A 20,236-nucleotide genomic window follows, 5' to 3' on the forward strand; every position below is an offset into this window, starting at 1 on the left:
TAATTTTTAATTTTTTTTTTTTTTTTTTTTTTTTTTTTTTTTTTTTTTAAGAAATAAGAAATTGTCTACGTCAAGATTTTATAAAATTTAGTTTTAATTTAGATTTCATTTTGTTAATCCTCTACTTCCTTCTTCACTAAATGCTTTAAAATAAAGGAACAATTATTGTATTACTTAAGCGTCTCACGGGAATTGTGTAAGTTTGGGCTTAGTTAATTTTGGGCCCAACTGTTTAGTTAATTTTGGGCCCATTTAGAAAAATATTAAACCTTTTATATCATCCAAACACACTCTCTTAATAGCTAATAATTTTAAAATTTTTAATTTTGATTTTATTTTTGAGTTTTAGTTTCAATTTGGTCACTACCAAATTTAAAAGTTTGGATTTGATCACGAGTCTGAAAGGAATGTCTTATTCTATCTAAAAACTTTATTTTTTTTTAGCTAATATCTTAAAACAATGACCAAATATAATCGATTAAATAAATAATGTTAGCTCACTTCCTTATGTAATAGAAAAGACAATTTTACGAGATTAATTTGATTTAAATGGTAAGGACTAAAATAAACCGAAAGCGAAATAAAAGTTATAAAATGATAAGAGGACTGCGACACCACCATATTATTGAATATCATTTAGTAATACTGAGTTGGGTTATAAAGGTGAGCAATCCAACTTGGATACCAACAACAGCGTGGCTGATAATTAAGGAGATAAGACCCTTTATTATGGGGTGTGTGTGTGTGTGTTAATTAGAAAATTTTAAGCAGTGATTAGATTAGAATGTCCAGATAGGCAGCTTCCATTTGAATAAACTGCATCTGAGGTGGCATCATTTGTGGTTACTATTTAATAGTTATGCCATTGTACTGCCACTCAGATAAAGGCTAAGCCATTAGTTATTCATGTTATTTTCTGAGTCTGTGTGTGCTCCTTCCACTTCAATTTGGTGACCTCAAAAATGCCTTTCTCCTCCTACGCACCACTCTTCCTTCTCATTCCTCCTTTTCCAAAAACCATCTCTAACTCTTTTTTAAAAGTTAGGGTTTTTATGTAACACACGATAACGTTGATTAAAGAGGAGAACAAAACATTTCTTATAAACATGGAGAAACCTCTCCTTAACATACGAATTTTTAAATTATGAGCCTGACAGCAATACGTAAAAGGCTAAAACGAACAATATCTACTAGCGGTGGACTTAAATTTGTTACCATTTTTCTTTTAGGATAAGTAGTTCTTCTTATCCATCATCTTAGAACTAAATTTGGTATGTTTGTTACCATTTTTTTTTTTTATATATGTTGTGCATGTGATGTTAGTGCATGTAAGAAAAGTTAGATATGTGCCGTTGTACATGAATGTACGATAACAATTACCTATTTAATATCACGAGAAGCTATGATAAGTGATGCCCAACTATTTTAGTTGGTGCCAATTCCCATCAGTAGAGGTAAAGTATTTCAAGACATAGAAAGCGGCTACAACTAACTTGATCCTCTTTCTTGGGGATCTTAGAAGAGGGAATCCTAAGAGAGCCACTGACTCTAACTACGGTTCATGTACGATTCATATTCGGATATGACCAACTACCCTACCTTCTTTACTTTTTGGGCTGCTCATAGTCTTTTAGTGGCAGGTTTCGGTCGAGGGTTAGAAATTTTTTATTTAGAGAAATAAAGAAATGGAGATTTAAAAAAGTCATTTCTTCTTTTGTGACAAAGACGGTTGAATTGATTAAGAAAATGAAAGAAGCCATATTGGGTTTGAAGCATGGGGTTTTATTTATTTAGAGCGACCCTAACCAAAGCATGCATGCTCTATAAATACAACCAAGTTCAAAGCTTCTAAGCACACCAAAACCAAAACAACCTTCTTCTTCTTCTTCTTCTTCTTCTTCTTCTTCTTCTTCTTCTTCCATTTCCAAAACCATGTCATCCATCGGAGCTTCCTACGCCAAAATTCACCTTCTACAGAAGCAACAGAAGGAGAAGCTCGAGAGGATGGAAGCGGATCGAATATCCCCGGGGCGAGGACGTCACTGCCGCCAGCTCCGGTGGCGGTTCTTTGCTTGCAAGGAAGAACAAAGTTCACCCGGGAAGCATTGCTCCGGCAGCTGCTGCCGACAGCTACAAAAACAGGACATGAAGTGTGTATAAAATTGAAAAGCTTGTTTTTTTTTTTTTTTTTTTTTTTTTTTTTTTTTTTTTTTTTTATCTTGGTGTTTGTGTACATGTGTTTTAAAATGTGTGTCCAAAAACCAAAAGAGAATAGGAATAGCGTGTCTTTTGGTGTCTTCTCTTTCATGGTATAGTTTGTACTTTCCAATGTTCGATGCCATAATTAAAGGAATGTTGTGGTTGATGCTTTGTATATATAATAACATAGCAACATCATGTCACTTTATTTTTCCTCTGTCCTAAAATTATCCATGCAAATGTAAACGTAAAAGTTGGTTAGGAGAGTTTTTATGAACTAATCTTCGACTACAACAAATATATAGTCCGCTTTGTAAAGATATCGATAACTTTTATTTAAATTCGTCGTTTCTCGCTGTAAAAAGAAAAGATTCAGAATCATACGATGGATTTCATTTAGAATAGTTGAAGAGAGATTGAAATATGACGGGTTTGATTATATTTTTTTGAAAAGAAATTTATCGTTCTATCTCGAAGGAGCTAACCGATTGAGATTTTTAGACAATTTTAGATGCATTTAGAAGGCAACCATGTGAAATGTCTCAAGTTTTAATGATGTCTTCCATTAGTTCTTTGTTTGGAACATTCGTTTTATAAGTTGACTTAAAAAGTGGGAGTAGTAGCCATAGTGCCACCCACTAAAAACAATTTATAATTTTTTGTATGAAAAGTCAAATTAATCCAATTTGGATCTACTTTATGTCTATTTTTATACTTTTATCACTCAATTCCAATTTTATTTTACATTTTACAGTAATTTGTTTGAAATATAGTTGTTAAAAGTTGCAATCGATCATACCTAGAAGTCGAATTAATAATTAAATTTGAATTTCGGTACTTGATAGTCGTGACATCTTCCTGTCTCTCTCACGATATGGTCATTCTGGTATATTAATTTTCGCTCACATGCATCTCATGAAAATTTCCAAGAGAGAACCCAACATAAAATTACTAAGTAAAGCACGCTCAATGATGAAGCTCCTATGATTGAACCATGGAAAAGGATGATGCACATTGTTAATATAGATAATAACTTTAAACTTTCTGAATGAAAATAATAATAAAGATAATAACTTTCAACTTTCTTAATGAAAATAATTGAAACATGGTGTTGATTGAACTCAAAAACATGTCTTATTGTAAGGAGAAAGAAGTGAAACATGAAGACCCACCATGTTCTTCCATATGAACAAAATGGTAAGCCAAATACAAATCACCATTCACTTTCGGCAGTTGATTAAATAATGTTCATAAACAAAAACGAAGAAAAAGGGTTTGTAATTGACACATTGCTGCATAATAACCCTACAAGTTGTCTCAAAAACATTTGTGGTTGACAGAGTTTCATTACCCATTTCCTTCCTTTCTCTTTTCCTTTTGGTTTCAAAACCAATGGGCTTGTTCTTGCATGTGAAGCTATGTTAGAATAATGTATATTTCATTATTATTAATTATCATATGAATTGAAGCCACCCACCAAACCAAAAAAAGCTACCTTTGTGGCTCTCCTTCTTTGTGTTGTGAGGTCCCTCCACCGCCCAACTCTTAAATAACACATCTCAATCACACTACGCTTACAACATTGACTACAACGATTGGATTGGGTCCTTTCGATTCAACTCGATAAATGGTTAAATTTTAATACATCGATTAAAATAGATTGTGAAAAACGTCATTGAAGTAACTTGATATAAGCTTGAGAGCGCGTGTGGTACCCACTACAATTATGTGCATACTTTTTTCCTTTCGAGTACAACTCTAATGTTGAATTATGAAGTGCATTCCTTTGTACCGAAGTTACGTTGATGGATGTTTTTATCAAAGAATTATTGATCCATATTCTTTGAAGTATATAAAATATGTAAGGTGTGCACATTAGTGGTTGTGGGGTCTATTTACTACAATGAACAAGATATAGTTAAATAAACTAAGCTTTTCCTTAATGGGTTATTATTAAAGGGATTATGATTTATGTAGAATCCATTGGCTACAGCAAAGTTAATCGTTTATTAAATGTGGAGTTGTTTGATTACTTTAAGGTTATCACAAATTAGCTTTGCTTATTAACCTAATTCAGCTCAGCTGGAAAATAGTTATCAATTTTGTTTTTCCTTGTTCTTAAGAAAAGAACAATAAATTAAAAATGGAAATGGAAATCTAATGATTGAGAAGAATAATTATGAATGAGTATTAATTTATTTTTCCTTGAAGAAAAAAAAAAAAAAAGTTGAACATAATATATGAAAAAAGAAAAATTGGTAAAATCTGTACCTATTGTGATTAATTAAACTACTTTGATAATTAATTATGTGTGAATATCAAGTCTTCTAAGTTCATTCATTTTCCTTTAGTTTGCCCATTATGTCTCCGGAGCTTCACAAGCTCTCAGAATCAATGTTTTGAGCCTTTGAATTTTCATTCATATCTTTTCATAGAGAGAAACCCTATTGATTGCTAAAGAACCTCTCTTTCAGAACACTTTCATGAAGGCAGGCTGCCACAGTATTCAGGGAACCTACTAGCCTTTGCTAGCAGCACTTCCACATCTTCAACGATGAAGAACACAGATGTTCGTGGGGACTAGCTCGTCGTCTGTCGTCTGCTCTTTCTTTTACCAGTACAATGGTTTGTCGTCGATTTCAACTCATAAAATTGAGCTGAACCATATGGAACCTATTTAAGAAATCATAGGGCTGAGTGATCTCCAAGAAGTGTAGCTTCATACCAGTAAACATCGTTTCCATACTTTCTACATCTTCACCCACAAAGTAGGGTAGAGGGAGAAAGATAGTGATCTTAACGTAATTATCATAACATATGTACTAAAAATTGCAAGTCCTTACCACCACAGCTCAATATGATTTAGCTCTTGCTTCATTCGCAGGTTCATACATTCAGAAATCTACGTGCAACGACTGGTGTGGTACGTCTAAAACTTGACCTGGCATTCAAAGGATAAAGTAATGTACAGTAAGTCGACTCTGACGATGCTAAATTTACATGAGCTTCATTGCATCAAACTGAACTTACTGAGGCTAAAGCATATGCAAGTATCCAAGGATGTTTACATATTACCTAATGGCCTTCTTAAACTAAAAAGGGCCCATGAATGCTATCTGTGGCCATGTGAAATTTCATTGGTGCCAATGTACATGAACAAAATTTAATGGCATTGAATGACATTGTCTAATCAAGAACTGCAGAAGAGAAGATACCTTTAGCACAAAATTATCACTGAGAAGGGGGAGGATGCCCATAGTACACCATCCCAGGCGGCTGAAGCGGTCGGAAGCTAGGGGCTAAAGGTTGCTGCGTGAAAGGAACTTGTTGTGTTTGTATCATAGGTGATGGCTGTTGCAGCATCTGCTGGGTCAAGGGCACCACCGGACTAACCATATGGGGCATAGGTGGTGGTGGCATCGGAGTTGAGCTTGGAAGACTACCATAACCATATGGGGTTAAGACTCCATTTGAGAGCTGCAAATATTGCTGGGAAGGAGCGTTTGGAAACATCTGGTATTGAGCTTGCGAATTATGGGCTTGGCTCTGTATCGTTGGTTGGGGCACCATAACAGATTGATATGAATGGTTAGTGGGAGCAGGATGCGGCTGCATAGACATGAAAACATTAGGATCTGAACCAATGGCCAACGCTTCAGGTTTTAAGATAGAGTTCGAAGAACTCATGGGCTTCGGTGCGAACGAATTCAATCCATTGTTGGTCTTTGTTAGACCAGTGTTCTTTGCGTCTTCAGCCTCAGGTTTTAAGATAGAATTAGCAGGGGAACTCATGGGATTCTGTGTGAACACGGTCAATCCATTGTTGGTCTTTGTTAGACCAGTGTTCTTTGCCTCTTCAGCTGCGAATGTGGAGAGAACTGATGTCATGATCATTTGAGAGGAGCTAGAAGCTGCGAGCTTGTCAGCAACCTCTGCGGCAATGGCTGCAGCAGACTTCTTAGGAGTCTGTCCTGCTTTTGCTTTTGAATCACTGGTGGAAGATTTTGATACATAGCCTTCATCATTTAGCCGGTTTTGCATATTTCTAGCCTCCTCTGCCTGCGCCTGAGCTACCTGTAGTTTTTGAAGTTTGAAATGACATAATGATTCCAAAAGATTTCAATTTTCAGCACCCATCATTTTCATACATAAATAGAGATATTCATCATTTTTCCATATAAACGAACACCCATCATTTTCATACATAAATAGAGATATCCAACATATTCATGTTGAAGTTCTATCAAATGTAAAGTTGATACAGAAGCAAAACAGGTTATTTCTGTCAAGAAAATACCTGCATCTGAGTTCGAATATTCTCCAGCTCCGATTCCTACAATTGGATTGTCCCGTTTCCCGAATTTATCAGTGAGTCCATAATGTAATACAGAAATAGAATTTTGTTCAAACTTCCAAAGGGCATTGAGAAATGATAGATCGAGGTACCTGAACGTGCAGAGCTTCTTTTAACTGAGATATAAGCGCCATCCGACTGGCTTCACCCGATTGTAGTTTCTCGATACACTGTTTCAGAATACTTTCTTCCTCTTCAAGTTCTTTGGCCAACTTTTTACGTTGGGGATTCTTTGCTGGTGGATAGTGGTAGAAACTCAGCGACCATATAATTTGGAAATTTCAACTAAAAAGACAATTTTGAATTTCTTCCAAAACAAATTGATACAGAACATGAAGTTGGGAAAAATGTGGACAGGACAGAATAACATTAAATCATTGTTGTCATACCCGTGGAACAAGCAAAATCAACGTCGCTTTCCATCTTCCTTACACGTTGAACCGCAGAATTACAGTTGGTCATCTCGGTTTCTTCATTAGCATATTCACTTAGGACCAGGTGAAATGCCGATACAATTTTTTCGGCTGCACTTCCAATACACAATTTCTGCATCCAAAATTAATGGTATAATGTCAACTCAACTACAAAGGCATTGTAAGGTTTACAGCAGCCATGGAGAATCAAACAAGTGTCTGCCATAATTCCTGGTGGCACACAAAAGAAACAAAAATGGAAAAAGAAGCTGAAGATAAAATGGTAACTCACCGTTCTAATCGACCGTGAATCTCTTTTGACAATTCTGACTGATCGAGTACGTTTTTTACTGAACTCTAGAGGTGGAGGTGCCTCTTCCCCCAGTATTACATCTTTGAGGCTTCGTGTGCGAGATCCAAATACCTTTCTTTGTTCCCATATATCAACCTAAGAATGCGCAAGCACAATTTCATTGACATTTTCAAAGGAAGGAAGAAATGCATAAAATGAGGTCCTGGAAGTACTTTAAGAACCGTTTAAATGCTCAAGAAATCGGCAATTTGTTTTCGTTTTTAGTAGACATAACTGACAACAATCGCAGACACCCAACAAAAAGGAGCGCCTCTTCTGCTAAATTGCAACAATTTCATCTTTGATTTTTATCAGTTATCACCAGCAAAGTTCATAGGAAAACCTAACAACACACAAGAAGGTTGAGACCATTAATCCATGAAGAGGAAAGAAAACAACTTACCAATCTGGAAATTACAGTTTTTCCATGGTTATCGCCGTTCTCAAGGACGTTCTTGAGCGCTGCTGGAAGAACCTTCCAGAACTCAGTGACAAATTCATTTCCCTTACGCTTACTGTTTTGTAAGATGTCATTTGCAAGATACAAAAGAGGAACTTTCTGAATCATTTCTGAATTATGAAACTGTTTATCCCATGTTGCAACTACCAGTTCAGCCTTGCCTCTATGAAATATACACCAATGTGACAAAGCTATAGGAAAATGGTTAAGGAAACAGAAAGGCTTTTGTAGCTAATTCAACATTGGTGGCACAAACTAACACCAAAAAGAACAGGATAAGGAAAGCAATAACACCAAAGAGACTAATTATAAAAACCCTTGTTGATAGCGTTTCAAGAAGAAACGATGTATGAAGTCTGATAGGCAATTTCCATAAGATCCCCATCCAACCTTTGAATGGTAAAAGGAAATCTCAACGGACTTGAAACTAAAGCTTTCAAAAGCAAACATGAAACAAGGATGCTGCTAGGAAAGATTTTAAAAGGAGATATAGCACTGCAGATAAGAGGCAGTGGAAAAGGTTGGCCAAAACAACACAAAATAAGCAGCAAATTATCGATTTGAAGATAAGAACTTCAAAGTTCAACATATTGATAGAATTGATTACCCAAAACTACGGAAATTAAACACAATCGTTCGAACCCAGGTCATATTCCAATCTAGAAACAGATAAGAAACGATGCAACAATAACTAAAAGGCAGTAAAAGCATTAGTTTCCAGAAGAAGAACGAAATAAAAAGGATACTTTCAATACACTGCTGCGTGCTATTGAGCTTCGACAGCTTATCAGCAAGTATTTGCTCACTGAACACACTATTCATTCCAGTACAGAAGCAACGAAACTAGGCCGTGGAACAAATCACAAAAACGAACAGTAGAAATCCCTAGAGAGCAAGCAAGCAAAAGAAGAAAGATCCGGAAAGTGAAATCAGCAACAAAGACCTCCGGATGCCCAAAAAAGAACCCCCAGAAGCAGGAGAAGAAAACCCAATTGGAGCCAGGAAAGTAGGAGCGGAAGAAATGGAAGGAGAGGAAGGTTGAGGAGCGAGAGGGTGGAGGGAATGCAGAGAAAAGGGAAATGGAAGGGCGGAATGAGAGTGAAAGGGGAAATTAGGTAGTGGGTATTGTTGAAAGGAAGAAATGGAATCGGAAGAAGGGAGTGTTGGAGGAGGAGGAATTGAAGCTTGGAAGGAAACAGAGAGTTGCAGAGGAAGAAGGAAGAGAAGGGGTTTTAGAGAAAAAAGGGAACAAATTTGGGGACGTTTTTTGGCGCAAACAAATGAAAATATTGGGACTCTTAAAACGCATCTGCGATTCATGTAAGCCGCTTCACGGCACTTTCCTCTTTTCTTTTCTTTTTTTTTTTTTTTTTTTTTTTTTTTTTATTAATGAGAAACGTATAAAAATAAAAGTCACCTTGTTGGTGCCATTTTTTTTTTTTTTTTTTAACTCTTTTATTTTTTTTTTATTTTTTTTTTAATTCAGATTTGCTTTAAAAAAAATTTGATTAAATATGAACTTTATTCACTTTTACTAAAGATTATTAATCATGCCATGCTTTCAAAACATTCATTTTTATTTTTTATTTTGATTTTTAGACTTTCAAAACACTATGGTAATTTTAGTGAGTATTCTATCATTTATGGTAATTTTTGTGAGTATTCTATCATTTATGGTAATTTTTGTGAGTATTCTATCATTAATTGTTTAATTTATGGACGATAGCAAGCTATGTGACAATAGGCATAATGTAGGCATGTGATAAGCTAATTATATTAATACAAAAACGAGTAAAATAGATATCAATATGGATTTTCAAATATAACTTAATATTAACTTAAAACGAATTTCGTTTTAAACAATGCTAATTAAAGTTGATTTTGCACCATAAGAATCAATCAAACACTAATTAAGATTGATTTTGCACTATAAAAACAACCAAGCAAGGGAAGAAGAACGATGATGAGACAAGGAGTTCTTGGCATTTTAGATCATAACTTGAGCGTGGCAAGGGCAAGGGTTCGTGTCGAACGCACAAAACTAACTTAAGTTACATATTTATGTATTTCTTTCTTCCTTTACATAGTAAAAAGACACTAGGAAGAAAGTGCAAGAAGAAAGAACATACCATTTGAACAGTAAAGACGAAAAATGAAATACCGTGGAGGTAGAAAAGGCAATTAATCTGTCAATTTATAACACAGTCAAAAGCAAAGTAGCCGATCAGATCCAAAGAGGTTAGCTTCAGAAATTTGAGGGAGGCATTATATGGATTCTACAAATCTATCTCATCCTTGGGTCCTTTGTTCCGATAGGACAACATGATTACATAACAAAATACAAAGTAATCCAAATTTTGAAGTCAATTTAATATCCTACAAATTAATATTCAAGAAAAAAAAAAAAAAAAACTAGCCACCTCTCAACAGATTCGATTGCAGACCCCCCCTAAAATTTCAGCTCAACAGAAAGAAATTCCCACTGCAAGCATTCAAGACATTCGAACATGCCAGTCTATGCCTTTTACCTTTGCAAAATCTAACTCGCTAACGAACAACAGGGCAGCTGCAACAGCCAGCCAGAATACAACACCTAAACTCCGGCATTGTCTCAGCTTACTGTTTAATGTCCTTTCCCCTTCCTGCTGCAAGTTTTCCCTGCACCTGTTCATCGGATAAAGGTAAATAGTAGATGCGAGGAGTTGCTTTGGTCTTCCTGAAGAGGTCATCCAAGGTGACAATAGGAGTGTCAACTTTATCAGGAAGGGCAGGCGGGGGTGGGAGTGTAAGCTGCTCCCTTGATTGAGGAAGGTTGTTTGTGGGTGGGGGTGGTGGAAGAGAAGGTGGTGGAGCATGTTGCTGCTTTGGTAGACGAGGAGAAGGCTCAGGTTGCTTGGGTGGGGGCATGGTAGAGACCGGTGGAGCAACTGTTGCAGGTGTAGGAGTCTGTGGAGCTCCCACTCGAATTTTTACTTCTTGAGGATCAACAAACTCAGCTATAAGAAGGCGCCCACCATTTGGTGGCCATTGCAGATTGTAAACAGCATCTCTGGTCTTCATGGCTTCTTCCACCGACGAGTACTGCATCATGACAGTCATTTACAAGCAATAAGTAGAAGACTTGATATTGGGTCCGATAATAAAATTTCAAAACTATGCAGCTCTTATAAGCAGGAAGAATTAGATCCTGACAACTAGGAGCAAATAGTCTTACAGTTACATAGCAATGCGTCTTGATGTGATCCATCCAGAAACTGGTGATACTACCAGTCTTACTCAGAAGTTCTTGCACAGCTTTGAGGGTAAATGGACGCAGAAAACGATCGATTCTTAGTGAATTTGTGGGAGGTTTTGGTGATGGTAGAACTACAAAAGGCATAAACGAGACAAGTGAACCAGATGTTGCCCAGAACTAAAAAGTTAAATCTTCAAATTTTAACTCACCAACACGTTCCTTCGATGGATCTTCACTAGCTGTGGAGTCAGATCTGGAAAAGGTGCGTTTTGGAGCAGTGGATTGAAGAATGTCCTTTGAATTACTAGTCGATGTATGAACAGCATTTTGGGGCTCTGGAATTTTGAGGTTTTCGGCATTCCACCTACGATGTCTCTTTACGGACTCAGTATTTCCAGCCCCAACTTGATCTGCCAAACAATCTTATCAGACATAACAAAACGAAGACAACTGATATACATTTGAAGAAAATTCAATGCATTATAATGTTCTTCAATTGAATCAATAATAAATAAGAATTTCATGTCCCCCAATCAAACAGCACATCAAGTACTTAAGCCCCATCCCCATTTACGAACCCCTTAAAGAAAAAACAAAATTACTGTTGAGCCAGACACAAATATTTGCGCAAAAGGGAGAAGGATCATTCTTTCTGTTAAACAGGAAAAACCTAGGAGGCACTGTGTGTCATACAACACAGACTTGGGAACCAAAAAGTGTACGTTTAACTTTCAACTGATCTTAAACAGTATCACATCAGATGAAATACAAATTCGAAACGTTGTAACTTGATGAATAGTGATAACTTCTGAAATTTTATCGTGGCTAACTTCCTTGTTTCCTTGCTAACCTGCCTAGGGGTTACCCTTTTACCCTCCTACAATCATTATCCTCAAGGTGCAAATGAAAATGGCTCCGTTGTAACCTATCTCTTTTTCAAGGAAAAAAAAAACCCATTGGAATAAAAGAGAACACTACATACTAAAAGGGCTTGTAAATGAATTATTAACACGAATAATTTAACACCCCCTCCATAAATCCATCTCTCTTTCTATAAACAGCCTCCTATCAGAGCTTACCTGCCAAGTAATTTGTCAAGACACCTTTCCCTCACTACAACTGAATGATTACAAGAATGACCAGAACTTATTTTCCTTTGTTCCTTGCATTAGACATATATATCAAAGAACATTGGATTAGGCGAGTAAAATCATGATTTTAATGAATGAATTTACAGACAGAAGTTGGCTTGGAAGATTAAGGAGATTAGAATACCCAAAAAAAATCTTGCAGCAACGAGTATGCAAGACGACAAAAATTCATCTTACAAGGTTAGCTAGGAAAATTTATATGCAATGCTTGTCCAGAAAAAAAAAAGGAGGCTAATAGTAGGTCTATTCTTTGTCTCAATCGTTACAATAATGAGCAACTTTTTTGGATATATAAAACTAAGATACAGATATCCATTCTGGGCAGAACTTGGAGTTTGCTAAAGAGACTAAAATTAAACATAAAGGAGCATTTTAACGTGGATAGAGAGAAGAATTTGGATGACTATGGAGAATCGATCACCAAAACTCATATTGACTGATGCTTCATGAGATGTTCAGCAAAAGGTGCTGAGGAAGAGATATCTGTAGATGGACAGATATGGAGACAGAAACCAGTCCATTAAGCTGGAAATGAATGTATATCCCTGAGAGATTATTCTACTACTATAGTCAGAGAAAATACTAGTTCAAGTGAAAACAAGATTTCAGAGACATAAAACACCCTTTCACCCATTATATTTGCAGGTCGTCTAAGGAATTCATACCAGAAGACCTTCATGAACAAAAGAGGTACAAATAAGAAAAGGAAAAGAAATGATTTACATATTTGTTTCCGACAATATTTTTTAAACCAGATTAACGATATACTGTACACTTTATTCATCACTACTACATTGCAGAAAAACTAACAAAAATAGCACAGTAATGACTCTTGACAACAAAAGTATTAGCGTATTATGATATTAGATACTCCCAACAAATAACCAATTTAGCTGCCTGATATTAGATACTCCAAACAAACACTGAAAGGCAGCACAAATCAAATTTTCCTCCGTCATTATCTAACATCATTTAGCTACCTAATTCTTGCAGAAAAACCAATGCAGAGACTGCAGCAAACTAAATATCAACTGAAAAAATCCAAAAACTAAAGAACCAGAAATATGTAAATTCCATTGTTAGAAAGCTAGCAGTGTTCTTGACCAGAATTATTTCTTGAACAAATAATAAATGTCAATGGTTATAATAATAATTCATTATACCCAACTAAAGCAACATCCACTAAATTGGCATATGAATAAGTAGAAAACATTATAAACAAGCAAAGATTTAATTCAAAGCTCCTAAACATAAATTTATCTTAATGATGAAAAGTTCATGTACGACAGAGAATCTATAATGAAAATCACAATTCACAAAATGAGCTTATGTTATATGCCTAAATATTTAATTAGGCTGAGAAAACTTCATAATTTTATTTATTTTCTTTCAGTTCGGAGGATTGGGTCAGGCTTGGGGGAAAGGAGAGAGAGCGTGGAAGTAATCATTACCAAGTATCTTTCTTTTTTCAGCAGGCAAAGATGAAACGTCACTCTCTATATCAAGAATCTTCTTGTCTGCAGTTGAGCCTCGCACTGCAATGTCTGCAAACTTTTCCTCTTTGGATATAGGGCCCTCAATTTTTACATTCTTCTCTCCCATTTCTTCAGGATTATTCCCTGAATCGGTTTTAATCTCCATAGCATCTTCCATTGAATCATCCCCAGAACTTCTATCTAAATTTAGCTTTTCAGATAACCCCACATCTACATCATCATGTTTTTCATGAAGATCAGTAATCATGTCCTTAATATCATGTTTCTCCTCAACATCTTCTTTCACAAAGGGCTGTACAACATCTTTCACAAAAGAATCTACAACATCTTTGTTCACAGGTGCCTCCAGAACATCTCTGTTTGCAGGTGACTCTTCAACATTCTTGTTCACAGGTGGCTCTTCAACATCCATTGGATGTGATTCGCCAGCATCTGGGACAACAATGCTGGATGGTGGTTCCACCATCTCCTGCTTAACATCTAGTTCTAATTTTACATGGTCAGCAGATATATTTTCCTTTAGTTCAATCATTTCATTAATTGTCACAGAATCAGTAGAAATAGAATCAGTTCTTACTTGAGACCCTATAACAGGGCTGACCTCAGATACCTGGTTGTCTGGATCAGAAGAGTCATGCCCGAGATTTGCATGTTGAGACTTCAAATTCTCATTCTTCACCTGGGCCTCCATATTCACATCAACAAGCTGGGGCTGTGTATCTTCAATTTCCATCTGAAGCTTTGAATCCTTACTATCCAGCTGGGACTTGGATTCCTCAACCTCCGACTGGGGCTTTGAATCCTCGTTATCCTTGGTTTCCATGTTTTGCAATCCTTCCACACTTAACGCTCCTTCAGTTGCCACAGTTTCAGCTACGGTAACGTTAGTTTCCAGAGTAGTGACATGGACAGCCGACCCCTCTTCCACCCTAGGTGAACCATTGAGACTAACCCCATCTTGAAGTATCCCTTCGTCCACAGCTGCAGTACTGCCATTCTTCTCAACCTGAACTTCATCACCATCCACCTTCTCAATCACGGTAGCATCTTCATTTGTTTCTTTCGTTGTTTCAGAAACAATAGATGCATGCTCTTGGTTATTGTCAGTATCTGTAACTGGAGGGGCATCATCAACACCATTGGTTTCCTCGGCATTTTCCCTTTCAATTCGAAGTGATTCATCCAACCGTTTGATCAAATCTTCTTTCAGACCTCTGATGGGCAATTTCCGTCTCTTAAGCTCGTCTTTCAACTCCGTTACCCTCCACTGATCAATCGGTCGGTTTTCGAGAATTGGATATTTCGACTTGGAAGACATCTTGCTATTCCAAAACCCCAATTTTAGACCTGAAATAATGGCAAAAGTCAGGAAGCAACACCAATTTCAAACCTGAAAGAACGGCAAATGTCAGGAAGCAAAGTCAGCATCGAGAAAGAGTTCATAAAAAAAAAAACATGCAGGAGCTAAATAAACACACCCCTGAGGGATAAGAATCGGCGAAAAATACCCAATGACGCGAAAAAATGATTGAAGACTTGAACAAAAAAAATGGGAAACAAACTTGAAAATGACTCACGGAAATATTAGCTTCACGCTGCGGATGGGAAAAGGAACAGGCCAGCAATTACTTTAGAGGAGGAAATGAAAGGAAAATTGTAACCCTAATTCCATAAAAGAAACCCCACCATTAGAGAATAAAAGGGAAAAAGCACAGCAACCATTCAAGGAAACCCAAAAAACTGCAATATATCAATCACAACTCCCAAAAAAAAAAAAAAAAATACAGAAGCAAACAGGTCCACGAAACCACAGCCTCAACTCGTCGCTGCAACCTGAAAACAAACGAAGACGAGAGAAGAAACAGAAGAAGAAAATGAAATTTGAAAAAGAAAAATGGAAATGTGTTGTTTTTAACACAAGTTCATCAGTAAAATCTTGGCGTAGAAGTGAAAACAGAGAGACGAGGAAGGGGTTGGTTGGGGACTTCTAGGGTTTTTTGCTTCTTCGATGTGAAATTGATATCCAAAGCATGGGAGAGACCTGTCCGATTGAAATCCAATATTTCGCTACCGAAATGTCGAAAATACCCCTTCACCTCTGTGCCAGTGAAACAAACTATAAGCGCCATTATTCCTTCCTGCTTCCTTTTCTGGTTCTTTTGGCCAAATTACTAAAAATGAAAATGTAACTTTTTTATATTTTTTAAAAATATATCTATTTATTACGCCATCTTTTGTATACATTTCAAAACTATTAAAAAAAAAAAAAACAAACATTAAATTTCTATAAAAATATCATTTTTTTTATATTTACTCGTTCAATAACTATCACATTATTTCATATCACCACCAAATTTTTTTTTATAGACTACAATATGAGTATCAAAAGGATATGCGTATTATTCTATCATGTATATGTTATATGATTGTGCTACTAGTGAAATTGTTTGATGATAAAAGATCCATATCAACTGATTTAAGTTAGGATCATAGGTCCTTGATCATTGAGACAGACAAGAGTAACTTTTCCAAGATAATTAAATTAAAATATACATTAAACCCTAAACCCTTTCATCTTACTCAATATTCTCACTCTCTCGAACTCCCCTTCTTCGTCTTTTCACACCGGCTCATCCTTATTCCTTTCAGCAGCTCAGTGCCGCCGCCGTCGTCTTTGTTCTGCCCGTTCCGGAGCTGCTTGCCTCCTTGCGGTATCGCAGTGATTTTATACTCTCTTGTTGTTATTGGTATTCTCCAAATCTCCATCTAATGTAATGTTGTGTCTCTGTTGAGTGAGTTTTTTCATTCCCAATTTTAGTTGGCGGCTTCTTTCCCTGGCTTTCAGATTTGCATTTGTAGGAGTAAATTCTCCATAAACATGGCGGAGCTTCTATTTGATGATATTTTCAAGGTCAAGTGCGTCAACCCAGATGGTAAAAAGTATGATAAAGGTACTTTCATGAAGCTTGTAACTGCTCTCCATTCTTTTGTAGACAGTAACTTCTGCACCATCTTGACTTTGCTGTGAATGATTTGATATGATGTTTATTGGGTGCATAAAATTGTTCTTATAGTTTCTAGAATTGAAGCACGGAGTGAGAAGCTTTCCATGTATATGCTGCTGGATGTAAATACAGAGATATATCCAATTGATGAAGGTGACAAGATTCTGATGGTCCTGTCTCCTACGCTGAATTATGATGGAGCTCCTGTTACCAGCTATAGTGGTCAAGTAATATTTCTCCCCTCAATGTTTAATTGAATTTCATACAATCTTGGTGCTATCTGGTAGTCGTTCCATGTCTCTTCATTGTTTAAAAGAACACTCGGAAACACCTTGCTGCTAGATATCTGCATCCATATGTATCTTACAGATTCTAAAAGAAATGACCAATGATTTCATAATCTCTCTGATGCTGAAATTAGAAGGACTTTACGTAACGATCTGTAATAGCCTAAGCTCACTGCTAGCAGATGTTGTACTCTTTGGATTTTCCCTTCCGGGCGTCCCCTCGAGGTTTGTAAAACATGTCTCCTAGAGAAAGGTTTCCACACCCTTATAAGGAATGTTTTGTTCTCCTCTCCAATTGATGTGGGGTCTCACAATCCATCCCCCTTCGAGGCTCAACGTCCTTGTTGGCACTCGTTCCACTCTCCAATCGATGTAGAATCTCACAATCCACCTCTCTTCGAGGTCCAACGTCCTCACTGACACACTATCTAATGTCCACCCCCCTTCGGGGCTCAGTGTCCTCACTGACACACCACCCGGTGTCCATCCCCCTTCGGGGCTCAGTGTCCTCGCTGGCACACCGCTCGATGTCTGGCTTTGATACCATTTGTAATGGCCCAACCCTCCGATAGCAGATTTTGTCATCTTTGGGCTTCCCCTTTTGGGAGATTAAACACATATGCTAGGGAGAGGTTTTCACGCCCTTATAAGGAATGCTCCGTTCCTCTATCCAACCGACGTGGGATCTCACCGTTTCTATAAACTTTTCAAAAAGTAAATAACAGAACAGTGACTACAAGCAAACAGCTTTATGTTCTAAAAACAAAATTATGCAAATGTTTCTTAGTATGGGAAGTGCCGAGTAGGCACTAATATCAAGCAAAAACCCGTAACTTCAGCTGTGAAGATTGTGAACATAATTGAAATCTGTAGTAGCAGGAGTAATATTTTTGAACTAAACTTAAGTTTGCAGGAAGGGAAGAAATCACTAGCAGATAAGTTCGAGTATATCATGCATGGGAAGCTGTACAAACTCGCAGATGAAGGCTCAGGATCAGACTTGAAAGTGTAAGTGAATTGCCATGATTTTGCTCACCCATTTCTGCTGCTGATTTTCCTAAAAGTTTAAGTGGAAGTACTTTATGCATGATTCTAACTCGATTCATAAAACATATTTTGATGTCGGAATTGGGTGTATTTTACAGAGAGGTTTACGCATCTTTTGGAGGACTTCAAATGATGTTGAAGGGAGATCCCCTCCACTGTGCCAAATTCAGGGTAGATCAGAACATGTTCTTGCTCCTCCGAAAGCTCACATGAACCTCAACAATCTCTCCTAATTATCAATTATAATTCTAGATAACTTATGAATTGATTGAAGGCCTTCTTTAATTTGTAAGCTTGTGTGAAGCAGTATAATTAAAATACGAAATGTTGTGAGCATTTATTACAATCATTATAAATATCAATGGCAAAATCAAATTGAGAAGCTACAAAAACAATGAAAGTTGAAGAATAGATAGTGGGGGACATGAAGAATTAGATTCCAAATATATATAAAATGAGAGGTTTCTCTAGCACAAGAGCTTTGACGTACTCATTGCAAATTATCTATGTTCATATTTTCAATGCGCTCCATCACTAAAAGAAATAAAAAATGTTCCACTTCTACTTGTTGGACGAAAGTTGAACAATTTCCAAGTTAGTATCTGAAAGCAAAGAAGCCGACGAGAAAAGGCTTTTAAAATCTCACTTTAGGGAAAGCAGATTGTATGCTAAAGCTCTCCAATCACGAAGCTTCCTCTTCTTTTCCTGTTGTAATATAAATTGGATGAATCATAGTGTGTGGTGGCAGAGAGATTGAAAATGGGGGTTGGGGGTTCGTTGGAGTATGGATCCGAGCATTACTTGATGTGCATTAGCCATAAACGCTACAATAAGCACCACCAGTTGCAGACCGTTGAGCTTAAGGTGGCTATGGATTGCGATGGGTGTGAGCTTAAAGTGAAGAAAGCCCTGTCTTCCTTACGAGGAGTGAAATCGGTGAAGATAAACAGAAAGCAGCTGAAGGTGACAGTGACAGGGTATGTGGAAGCAAGCAAAGTGTTGAAGAAGGCAAAGTCGACAGGGAAAAAGGCAGAGATATGGCCATATGTGCCCTACAATTTAGTGGCGCATCCCTACGCTGCTCCAGCTTATGATAAGAAGGCCCCTCCTGGGTATGTCAGAAATGTAGAGGACAATGCTGTGGCATCCTCTGTTGTCAAGTTTGAAGACCCTTCCTTTGTCACCATGTTCAGTGATGATAACCCGAATGCCTGCTCCATCGTGTAGCCAAAAAAAAAACCAATCTTTTTCTGTTTTATTTAGAGTTTAATAAAAATTTGAAGCAAAAAAAAAAAAAAAAAAAAAAAGCAAAGCTTTCTTGTCTGTTACACTGGCTGGGTGAGGATACCGGCAGAATAAACTTTTGGCTTCTTTTGGTCTTTTTGAACTTTTTATTTGTGTGTTTTTTTTTTTTTATTATTTTCTTGCATTTTCTGACATTTTCCTCAAAATCTAAGGCAGCGTAAAGTGTGTTCTTAAAATAAAAATTTATATTATTTTAGGCTATGAAATTGATTGGTTGAATTATATTCTTTACTTTTCAAACCTCATATTTATGCGACACTTGGATTATGTATAAATTAATACTATGTTCTAAATACTATATCTATGTCAATTAATAATATCCTTCACCCCTTTACAATATTAACAATATTATTTATTTCAACGAAGAAATAAATCCATCGTTTTTTTTAATATTTGAATTATTTTGTTATTTTCAAACTTACCCATATTTTTGGATTTATCGAGTTTAGTGAATGTAGGTTGACAAATATATTTTTGAAATTTTATTTCGGATTCTATGATCCAAATTGGAGAAATACTAAAAACATCACTTTTATGTATATGTATTTTAAAAATACTAGGTTATTATTTATACTTGCATCGTCATAAGTTATTATAGCTCGAAGTATGTTTCTGATGCATCGAGATCATGCTTATTTATTTTGATAGCATCCATGCATTCCAAAAGGTAGGTTAAAGCCCTATCGGTATGTATTTTTTTATTAAAAAGTCAAGAATTTGAATCCAGACTAACGTAGAAAAAAAATTAAAAAAAAAATAATGACGTTGGTTAGAACATTTAAATAGTAATACTTACTCACCCACTCAAGAATATATATTTTTATATATATGTATACTTTTTGTTATGCCGAGCTTTAAACTATTTTTGTATTTTTTTTTAGTATTGAGTTTAACTACAATGGGAATTTAGAAAAATTAAAATTTAACCTATA

At 36.3% G+C, this 20,236-nt stretch overlaps 4 protein-coding genes across 8 annotated transcripts; 2 read left to right on the forward strand and 2 right to left on the reverse strand.

Moving 5' to 3' along the window:
• Positions 1-4,376: 4,376 nt before the first annotated feature.
• LOC111806517 (uncharacterized) lies at positions 4,377-9,063 on the reverse strand. Of its 2 annotated transcripts, XR_002816818.2 has the most exons (9): positions 8,525-9,063; positions 7,722-7,969; positions 7,259-7,414; positions 6,943-7,099; positions 6,646-6,788; positions 6,497-6,532; positions 5,415-6,273; positions 5,043-5,140; positions 4,377-4,872 (listed from the first exon to the last, which is right to left on the reverse strand). XR_002816818.2 is itself a non-coding variant. In XM_023691875.2 (8 exons), the coding sequence occupies exons 1-7, from the start codon at positions 8,598-8,600 to the stop codon at positions 5,431-5,433; spliced, it is 1,659 nt and encodes a 552-aa protein (XP_023547643.1). In that variant the 5' UTR covers positions 8,601-9,063; the 3' UTR covers positions 4,903-5,140; positions 5,415-5,430. The 2 variants fall into 2 exon arrangements, 1 of the variants encoding a protein (XP_023547643.1); XM_023691875.2 differs by lacking the exon at positions 4,377-4,872 and having other exon boundaries at positions 4,903-5,140.
• Positions 9,064-9,947: 884 nt separating this feature from the next.
• LOC111794288 (uncharacterized) lies at positions 9,948-15,712 on the reverse strand. 2 transcript variants are annotated; one of them, XM_023676275.2, is made up of 5 exons: positions 15,238-15,712; positions 13,616-15,050; positions 11,223-11,423; positions 10,993-11,144; positions 9,948-10,859 (listed from the first exon to the last, which is right to left on the reverse strand). In XM_023676275.2, the coding sequence occupies exons 2-5, from the start codon at positions 14,976-14,978 to the stop codon at positions 10,395-10,397; spliced, it is 2,181 nt and encodes a 726-aa protein (XP_023532043.2). In that variant the 5' UTR covers positions 14,979-15,050; positions 15,238-15,712; the 3' UTR covers positions 9,948-10,394. The 2 variants fall into 2 exon arrangements, with proteins under 2 accessions (XP_023532043.2, XP_023532042.2); XM_023676274.2 differs by having other exon boundaries at positions 13,616-15,007; positions 15,238-15,711.
• Positions 15,713-16,223: 511 nt separating this feature from the next.
• Positions 16,224-18,345, forward strand: LOC111810776 (DNA-directed RNA polymerases II, IV and V subunit 8B-like). 3 transcript variants are annotated; one of them, XM_087121818.1, is made up of 5 exons: positions 16,224-16,407; positions 16,479-16,611; positions 16,735-16,892; positions 17,866-17,960; positions 18,098-18,345. In XM_087121818.1, exons 2-5 carry the CDS (start codon positions 16,539-16,541, stop codon positions 18,210-18,212), a joined length of 441 nt encoding a protein of 146 aa, XP_086977944.1. In that variant the 5' UTR covers positions 16,224-16,407; positions 16,479-16,538; the 3' UTR covers positions 18,213-18,345. The 3 variants fall into 3 exon arrangements, with proteins under 3 accessions (XP_086977944.1, XP_086977938.1, XP_086977945.1); XM_087121812.1 differs by having other exon boundaries at positions 16,225-16,407; positions 16,506-16,611; XM_087121819.1 differs by having other exon boundaries at positions 16,237-16,371.
• A 133-nt stretch (positions 18,346-18,478) lies between these two features.
• Positions 18,479-19,480, forward strand: LOC111776826 (heavy metal-associated isoprenylated plant protein 23). Its single transcript, XM_023656212.2, has one exon. It carries the CDS (start codon positions 18,759-18,761, stop codon positions 19,224-19,226), a length of 468 nt encoding a protein of 155 aa, XP_023511980.2. The 5' UTR covers positions 18,479-18,758; the 3' UTR covers positions 19,227-19,480.
• Positions 19,481-20,236: the final 756 nt, after the last annotated feature.

Source organism: Cucurbita pepo, chromosome 1, assembly GCF_057944985.1.
Source record: "Cucurbita pepo subsp. pepo isolate OVF chromosome 1, ASM5794498v1, whole genome shotgun sequence".
In the NCBI taxonomy this organism is placed as follows: domain Eukaryota; kingdom Viridiplantae; phylum Streptophyta; class Magnoliopsida; order Cucurbitales; family Cucurbitaceae; genus Cucurbita; species Cucurbita pepo.

Coding starts and splice junctions, on each gene's coding strand:
- LOC111794288 (XM_023676275.2), bottom strand. CDS start 14,978: ATGTCTTCCAAGTCGAAATATCCAATTCTCGAAAACCGACCGATTGAT. Junction 11,145..11,222: donor TCCATCGAAGGAACGTGTTG/GTGAGTTAAAAT, acceptor TGCCTTTTGTAG/TTCTACCATCACCAAAACCT. Junction 10,860..10,992: donor AGACGCATTGCTATGTAACT/GTAAGACTATTT, acceptor GTCATGATGCAG/TACTCGTCGGTGGAAGAAGC.
- LOC111806517 (XM_023691875.2), bottom strand. CDS start 8,600: ATGAATAGTGTGTTCAGTGAGCAAATACTTGCTGATAAGCTGTCGAAG. Junction 7,970..8,524: donor CACGCAGCAGTGTATTGAAA/GTATCCTTTTTA, acceptor ATTTTCCTATAG/CTTTGTCACATTGGTGTATA. Junction 6,274..6,496: donor ATATTCGAACTCAGATGCAG/GTATTTTCTTGA, acceptor CAAAAACTACAG/GTAGCTCAGGCGCAGGCAGA.
- LOC111776826 (XM_023656212.2), top strand. CDS start 18,759: ATGGGGGTTGGGGGTTCGTTGGAGTATGGATCCGAGCATTACTTGATG.
- LOC111810776 (XM_087121818.1), top strand. CDS start 16,539: ATGGCGGAGCTTCTATTTGATGATATTTTCAAGGTCAAGTGCGTCAAC. Junction 16,612..16,734: donor TGGTAAAAAGTATGATAAAG/GTACTTTCATGA, acceptor TTGTTCTTATAG/TTTCTAGAATTGAAGCACGG. Junction 17,961..18,097: donor TCAGGATCAGACTTGAAAGT/GTAAGTGAATTG, acceptor TGTATTTTACAG/AGAGGTTTACGCATCTTTTG.